Source organism: Larimichthys crocea, chromosome XII, assembly GCF_000972845.2.
Source record: "Larimichthys crocea isolate SSNF chromosome XII, L_crocea_2.0, whole genome shotgun sequence".
In the NCBI taxonomy this organism is placed as follows: Eukaryota; Metazoa; Chordata; class Actinopteri; family Sciaenidae; genus Larimichthys; species Larimichthys crocea.
In genome coordinates, this window is record NC_040022.1 from 27,352,477 (window position 1) to 27,361,487 (window position 9,011).

The window sequence follows — 9,011 nt, forward strand, 5'->3', positions numbered from 1 at the left end:
TTTTTGCCTTTCTTTTCTGTATTTCTCATCTTTTTCCCTCTCCTCTCCTCTCCTCTCCTCTCCTCTCCTCTCCTCTCCTCCATTCCTCCCTCTCTCCCTCCCAAACCCATGCTCTGCAAAGGGGAGATTGACACAGCATTTTCAGCCCGGGGTGTATGAGTACGCACAAGAGAGCGCACACAGACAGGATTATAGTCAGTGAAGGAGGCAGCGGAGGACAATAACGGATTAAAAGAATGAAGAAGGGATGAAGAAGAAACTAAAAGAAGAAACTAAAAGAGAGAAAGAATAAAAAAGGGGATCCCAGACCACATGAATCTAAGGATGTGGGACCATTGCTGTGGACAGTGAAAGTGGGAGTTTGAGAAGTGAACTGGTGGCAGATAAGGATTTCAAATTACAACAGAGAGAGACAGAAAACAACAACTAACTTGCAGGGTGAGTATCATTTATGTTGAATTTACAAATTATATTTCAGTATCAGAACATGCACACAATCATAACTTGGATTTTAAGTTTTTTTATTTGTTGAATACATGAATTTCACAACTTTACACTCCAGGTGACGAGACATTAAAAGCAGTTCTAGTTTTACCTTCAGGCAGTATACACTCTGTCACAGTTATCATACACTGCATCACACAGACGAAAGCTCGGGCATCATGGAAACTGCTGTGTCGTATATAATCAAGTGAACAGTCATGCTTCTCCGTCATATACTGAAAATCTCTGGTGACGCTCAAAAGCATCACCTGGAAACATCCAGCATGTATACGTTATATCCTTAGGCAATGACGTTGTTATGCACCTTACCTCAAACAAGTTTTGACCTGAGAGCTCTCCTTTGAGTTCAACTTTTGGATCTTCTTTTTGTTTTCTGCAGCTGTTAGAAGGGGAAGGAAAAGGCCTCAGGACACCATCACAGGGGGACATTTGTATAAAGTGATCTTTTAAGTTCATTATTGGATTGATTATGTCACAGCCCGTGACTGAATTTCGAGCTTTTGCAAATACAAAATGTTCGTGTGGTCAATTTGTCTTACTAACTGATCTATCACATAAATGCTATATGCACTATGTCTTGCAAAGTTACAGAAAAAAACATGGGAATAGAAATTCTGAATTGAAGCCAATATGGAGGTTGTCTGGGACGAGATGGTAGCGTGGGAATAATTCTTTGCGCTGGCTGACTGCGTCTCTGTGGGTTGGCTCGTGACAAGCAGAGGTGAAACCAGAGTACGTATTGTTAATTTTCACATAGTACAAGTAAACCCGCTCAGTGGAATGACCGACTTTCCAGTATAGTAGCACTGTAGCATGAATCATTTCAGTGAGACGGATTCAACAGGTCTTTAACTTGAGTTAATTACATCACAAATGTTTAGCAAATATGTGCCTCCTTTAATACACTACATTTATGTGGCTTTTCATGCCAGTAGTTTAAAACAATCATCTTGACAATCAAGCAAGAAAACATACGTTTAAGATACATAATTTGCCTCTTGAACGCATCTGATAATTTCACACAAAGCTTTCACAGACATGAAGCTAATATCCTCTTTTCAACGACCAGTTATGAGCAGCATATAATGGAAAATGACTCAGACCACTTTGTATAATTGTCCCACTAGATGGCACGTCTGTCAGGCCATATCTGGGCATAAAGCTCTGGTATTTACTCAATCTCTTTTTGTGGTAGACGTAACAGTGCGTCTCCTCATGGGGTGATTACCAAAGGCTTTCGGGGAAGTGGACACTTCTGCATCTTAATCCTACTCCACCAACCAACCAACCAACTCGTCAGTGTCTTTGTCTCTGTGCTTCTTTTGGAATTAACAATCAGGAAATCTCCAGGGAGCCGTTCATTTACATTTCAGTGTGAGAAATTATGACTGGCTATTGTTTTCTTTCTGTTTATGAGATTCAGAAAGAGTTAGTGATGCAGAGAAACAGTAAAAGACTTCCACAACACTGCAAATTCCTACATTAAGTGCATCCAGTATTAATAACATATACAATATGGTAGCAAAGACAGGGCAAGTATACAGTAGTACATGCATAGACACAAATACAGGGCTGCGACTAACAATTATTCTTTTATCGGATACTCGATGATTACTTCTTCAATCAATACAAACACAGACACTGAAGAATAACAGACCAACAATCCTAAATAAAATTTAAAAAATCTATTTGCCTTCATAAAAAAAAAACAGACAAAAGCAAATACTTACATTTCAAAAGCTTAAACTAATAAATATTTGGCATTTTTAAAAAATAAGTGCTTAATTGACTTTGATTGTCTCAAAATAGTTGTTGATTCATTTGTCCATGGATTAATTGACTAATCAATTCAGTCCTAATCTTAAGAGACACGATTATGTATGCATGAGTGTTTCTGAGTCTCTACAGAGTTTCTTCTTCTATTATTTTCTACTTTTCTCTAAATCAACAACCCTAATGAAATCTGTATATCTCTATTATATTCCAGTAATAGTTCTGATATTATATAAGTTTTGTAAATCCTCTTAAAAGACTCCACTCAGACTCACTTCTTACACCTTATTTATTTATTATCTACTTAAAATCAAATGTAGATGTTTATTGCTGCCCTTATGCCCGTTCTCTCATCCAATTCATCCTTTCCTCCCTGACTCATGTTATGAGAGCACTTAATACTGTATACTAGCACCCCTACACCGCCGTGTCTCTACACTTCTCTCCGTCCCCCTAAATGCCACAGGAGATGTGTTCCTATGGTAACTGGCTTCAGTGAAAGTCCCCGGTTTTACCCGGTGACCATGAACTGTATTGTATTGTGTGTGTTTCATTTCTGTTGTAACACATCGGTACCTGTGCTCTACCTTTCTCGGCCTGCTGGTTCACTTCAGGTTATAAAATCTTTGCACCAACAGGGGGACGCCATCGATGGAGGATTGTTGGCTGGTTGCATTTTCCCTTTTATAGATGCAGCTTGGAGGTGGTAGGACTTTATTTACAGTTGTGTTGTAGAAGCGAAGCACACCTGTATGGAGACGGACAAGACGTCAAAATATAACATTTAAATACAGTTTATATGCATATCGATATAGATATACCTGTGTGAGTGTCATTGCTTGATTATGTACAATTGTTTTAGATTGAGATGTTTAATTTCCCTAAAATGATAATGAAGGCAACATCAGTGGCATGGCAACATGACCTTTGTAATATTTTATTCTTGAGACTTTTTGTTACTGTGAGACTTATTATTGTGAGTATTACATGAAATGTTCTGGTTTGGCTGACACCAACATCTGGTGAATTATGAGAAAACCTGCTCTAATCAAGTAAAAAAAAAAAACCTGTGCAATTCTGATACGGAAATGTCAAAAACACAGCAGCTACAACTCCAAACTGATGGACTATCTGTTCTGCATCACAGGTATTATGAGAGATTATGTGACAGGATTTTCTCGGTATTTCTGGACAAAGTGTTTTATGTAATCGGAAAAAAAAAACTTGAGTCACATCTCATATCCTGGAGAAAAGTTGAGCCGAGTTTCCACTTTGTCACAGAAAAGCTTTTTTTTTTTTTTGCTGTTATATAGTGAGGAAGCTATAGACAGACAGGGATGAAATGATATTTGAAGTCAAATTGATTGACAGACTGTGCAGATGCATGTTTTAGAACTTAATCAATATGCAGTAATTTTAAAAAGATAAAAAGAAATGCAGTAAAATTGTAGTACTAAAATCTCAAAACACAAGCTTACACTTAAAATGACTGTAAGCTGACAGTGTGCTGGAGCCTTTTTCAAAATATTTGTGAGATAAAGCACCCTGATTAGCAAAATAAAATGAACAAGCAAGAGTCAGGGATAGAAAAATGGGAGGTTTTTGTTGCCTGAGATTTTTTTTTCAGGGAGATATTTGTGTGATGTTGTCTTATCAGAACCAAAACTTCTGCCACTGGGCAAAACCTCAACTGTTTAAGAGGAGCTGCTCAGGTGTAAAACATCCAAGTGAGTCTGGATGTGATGCTGATTTTGATAATGAACCTTTAACATTTTCCTCGCTAGATTCTGTGAGGCGTAGAGACAGACACAAAGCTGTCAACCATCGGAGTGTATTGTGTGAGAGTGCTGGAGAGCTGGGGAGCACTTTTGGTTTGAGCATGATAGACAGGCTTATTGAGAACATGGTGCTTAACTGTGTAACAAAAGTAAACACGTCGCATTACCTATAATAATGCCACTTACACCCACATGCAACATTATGACTCTATTGTCTAGAGCCAGGTCAAACAGCCAGGGTTGCTCTTTCTCAAGACATTTTGCAGAATCAAATCAAAGGATTAAGTCTCGGTGCAAATCTAAAAACAAGACACCAGTATATTGTGAACATACATGAACACATGAATGAAGGAAAGGTCATGCATGTGTGCGCCTCTTCTTTCTGACTCACAACAAATCAGCAACTTATGTTTGATTACAGTGATTCTGGATGTTTCTGTTACTCTCTCCTCTGCAGGAGTCTTCTCAGCACTACCTGCATGGTGGAGATCTGATCTTTAGGAGCAGGACAATGTTTGGTCCTCCACCCAGGTCCTATACCAGTGAGCATTGTTGCCATGGGAACACGTAGGTCCAACAGGTAGATCATTTTGTATCTCTGAACTAAAATCTGATTCAGTCCCTAATAACAAAGAAATGAGAAATAAGAGTGAAACCACAGTGTGGCATCACAACAAGCTCCCCATAACTCAGAACCACGGAAACTATTCCATCAATTTCTAACATTGCCTTGTCCGGAAGGCTTAACACGGGCTTACTGGTCGTAAGAATGGGCTTGTTAATTTGGAAACGGGTCGGGGTGAGTCAGACCCAGCTCAGGGATATTTACAGCAAGCAGATCCTTGAAAAGGCCAAGGCCATCCTACACTATCCTGACCAGCACAAAGAGCTCTTCCCCTCAGGCAGAGAATATTAAAGGTTGTCTTAGTGTGTCAATGTGTACATTAAGCCTGTGCCATCAACATGGTATTTTTATTTCATACCACTTCATTTGGTCTTTAGTAAAGCCTTTTTAACTGATTATTAGAGTTTAATCGTGTCAGTTTAGTGCAGTCGTCCCACCTGTCTTAAAAAATATTGACTTCATGGACAAAATGTAGGCAAACCACCCCTCCCCTCAAAAACTGATTTGACTGATTTGTCAATAAAAAGGAGCAAAAATCCTCCCTCAAATATCTGATCTCTCCAACGAATGATTACAAGACGGCGTTGAAATTCATCATATATAATCAGCAACATATACGATCCATCTCATAATGGGTTGTCTGACTGACGCTGGCTCAGATACAGCATAATCCAATAATCTGTGATGACAGCAATCCTTCTCACATAGCTAAACTGAACTCACCTTCCCAGCTGGTAATCCTTTATGTAAAGGAGAGAGACAGGTTGAGATGACTGATAACACACAGGTGACCGGGACTTTGGTCAATTTAGGTTTATTGTTTGTGTTTTGCAATATATTTATTTTATTACTGTGCTCACCAATGAGTTTCCCCTTAAACTTTGTCGACTGTTTCTTATCTTGTACTGCTTGCATCCCCTGTGTTCCTAATGACTCACATATTATCTTCCTATCTCTATATCTATAAGACGGTGCATAATGTCTTTGTGCTGTAAATGGTACACCGGAAAGAACACAAGGATCAATAATAGTTCAAGCTCTGTAAGCTGTCTTCCTGCTCCCTGTTCCTGTTTTCCATATTGTGCAAACTAAAGTTTGAATTATATAGATTTTTTGTCAGTTCCAGCAACAAATTTGTTGAATAAAAATGTATGAAATATTTTAAAAAATCCCCATTTTATTCAATTAGATTGTTTTTTTTCACTGTTTATATATATTTATAGGGGAACCTCCGTCATGTCAAGACTGGCAGATGTCTTATAAAAGGCCAACCTCCGTCATGTCAAGACTGGCAGATGTCTTATAAAAGGCCAATATTACTCCATGCAATACACACTTTACATAACCACATTAATTTCTTTTCTTTTTTTTAAGATTATTTTTTTGGCCTTTTATGCCTTCAATGATAGTACAGCTGAAGATAAACAGGAAGCAGGGGGCAGAGAGAGGGGGAGTGACACGCAGCAAATTAGCCGTCCAATGTGGGATTCGAACCGGGGCCAGCTGCAGCGAGGACTATAGCCTCCACACACGGGGCGGCCGCTTAACCCACTACACTACCAACCGCCCCACCACATTAATTTCTAAACTTGGCAAAAAGAGTCTAAATGAATGTAAATGCATTTGTGTCAGTCTAATATCACCATCCTAATATTCCTCTCTCTGTTGGCCCAGGTACAGCATTGTGTCAGACATTTTACCAGAGGAGGAACGCCAGAAGATCTCCAGCTTAAGACTCCATAACGGCCACAGTTCTCCCAAATTCCAACTAGAGTCGGCCTGCGACACAGAGACAGAAGACAGAAGGAGGTCGGGGGCCTCTGCTGCCGTGCCCAGCACAAGGGGACAAGGAGTGATGAACAACTACAACGGGAAGATTTTGACAAGGGGCTCCAACCAAATACGGAGCCGGTTTGTGAAGAAAAATGGACAATGTAACGTTTTATTCACTAACATGGAGGACAAGAGGCAGCGCTACCTAGCTGACATCTTCACCACCTGCGTGGACATCCGCTGGAGATACCTGCTGCTTATATTCTGCATGAGCTTCATGGTCTCGTGGCTTTTCTTTGGCATTATCTTTTACGGTGTCTCCCGGGCACATGGGGACTTTGAGGAGCACCTTGTGAAGGGGGATGTTCTGGCGGTAGGGGGAATGTATGGACCCACCTCGCACACGGCTGGACAAAGGATGCCCTGCATACTTCATGTCCAGGGCTTTGTTGGGGCGCTCCTGTTCTCAATGGAGACCCAGACCACCATTGGTTATGGCTGGCGTTGTGTTACTGAGGAGTGCCCTGTCGCTGTGATAACAGTGGTTATCCAGTCCATTGTGGGCTGCATCATTGACTCTTTCATGATTGGCACTATCATGGCCAAGATGGCACGACCAAAGAAGAGGAACCAGACCCTTGTGTTCTCTAAAAATGCTGTCATCGCCCAGCGTGATGGCAAGCTGTGCCTCATGTGGAGGGTGGGCAACCTGCGGAAGAGCCACATTGTGGAGGCTCATGTCCGTGCCCAGCTTATACGTTCATATGTCACAACTGAGGGTGAGTATATCCCTTTGGAGCAGATGGACCTCAATGTGGGCTACGATGAGGGCACAGACAGGCTGTTTCTAGTATCCCCGCTGGTTATAGTCCATGAGATCGATAAAGACAGCCCCTTGTACACTTTAAGCCGAGCTGATCTGGAGACAGATGACTTTGAGATCGTTGTGATCTTGGAGGGGATGGTGGAGGCCACGGCCATGACCACTCAGTTCCGTAGCTCCTACCTTGCCAGAGAGGTCTTCTGGGGTCACAGGTTTGAGCCTGTGATATATGAGGACGGAGACCGCTACAAGGTAGACTACAGTCGCTTCCACAACACCTATGAGGTGCCATCAACGCCCCACCTCAGCGCCAAAGAGCTCGACGAGGCCACGAGCCGGGCCTCATCTGCTGCTTCTCCCATCTCTGCATGTAGAACCGCACGAGACTTGATTCCCAGGTCGCTGAGCGCATTTTGTTACGAGAACGAGGTCGCATTGAGCTGTGGAGAGGAAGAAGAGGACATCTTTGACTCCTCTCAGATTGTATTGAAGGAGAGGGCAGAGGACAGGAGAACTTCAGTTTCTGTAGACTTCCAAAACATGTTCCAGGACACCGCGACTATGTCATCAGGCAGCCACAATGTCATGTGTGTTTTGGACATGGACAATAACCAGATGGAGTTTGACATCCTTCAGCCTGCCATGCCTCTTGATCCAGTGACCTATAAGAGTGAGCAAGAGTGAGCAAGAGCTCCAAAGAGCGCCGGCACAGTGGTCTTTGTTTCAACTTTGGATTGCATGTACAGAAATGTAAACCCCCTTTGCCTTGCCAGTGTTGTTTTATATTTATATCTGTTTGAGTTTCTTCTCATTGAGATGATTAATTAAGAAAAAGAAGAAGCTGTTTTCCTCGGTATCTTTTGGCACATGCAAGTGCATTTCTTGAAGAGCCATTACGGTCAACCAGAGGAATATAAAGCTTCTTTGACGAAACGCTGACAGGATTTCATAACCAAAGGATGCACAATAGCAGAAACTTGAGTCATGTTTTAGACAGTATATATATTTTTTTGTAGTTAAAAATGACCTTTATCTAATAACTTGACTGTAAACAAGAGATTTTATGAAAGCAATATCAGTCTTAATGAAACTCTCTTCCTTTTCGAAGAGGACTGATGTCAAGATGTTAAAGAGGTACTGTTTTATCAAAGTGTGGTAGGTTTATGCTTGATAATCTCCATGTTGTTTGTGGATTTCAACGGTCATCATGCCTGCAATAGTTCCCTTCAAAGTCTGCTATTTGCACGTATGTGAGACTGCCTATTTTTCAAATCTTTTACTGTAAAACATAAAGAACCTCTCTTTATTCAGCTAGTTAGTGAGAGTCTACTGTTGTTGATTTTGCTGTGTAGTCTACCTACAAAACGTTCAAAGTGCAATCACTAAGTGTAGCAGAAGGGGCATTTTTCTGAGTTTGATTTCTTGAGACAATAACTTTTGACAAATATATTGATTTATTACAATTTAGGAAGACATCACTGCATTTTGAATCTTATGTTAAAAAACATATTTTTGATTCTGAAAACAAAGTTGAGTTTTAAGAGAATATATTGGAAACGAAATGAAATATTTAACACAGATTATAGGTTATAGATACTAAGAAGAGTCTATTATTATTTATAAATGTATCAATATGGAGTAAAGTAGACATTTGTTTACTTTATGCATTGTTTCATAACTTCTTTCTTGGCTTGTTTCTTGTGGAGGCTACAGCCAGTGATACGAGAAACAATAC

The 9,011-nt window shown here is 40.5% G+C and overlaps 1 protein-coding gene across 1 annotated transcript; it reads left to right on the forward strand.

Annotated features, from left to right (window-relative positions):
- The first annotated feature begins 368 nt into the window (after nt 1-368).
- Nucleotides 369-8,776, forward strand: kcnj4 (potassium inwardly rectifying channel subfamily J member 4). The gene is made up of 3 exons (XM_019278212.2): nt 369-438; nt 4,513-4,635; nt 6,355-8,776. The coding sequence occupies exons 2-3, from the start codon at nt 4,613-4,615 to the stop codon at nt 7,958-7,960; spliced, it is 1,629 nt and encodes a 542-aa protein (XP_019133757.1). The 5' UTR covers nt 369-438; nt 4,513-4,612; the 3' UTR covers nt 7,961-8,776.
- Nucleotides 8,777-9,011: the final 235 nt, after the last annotated feature.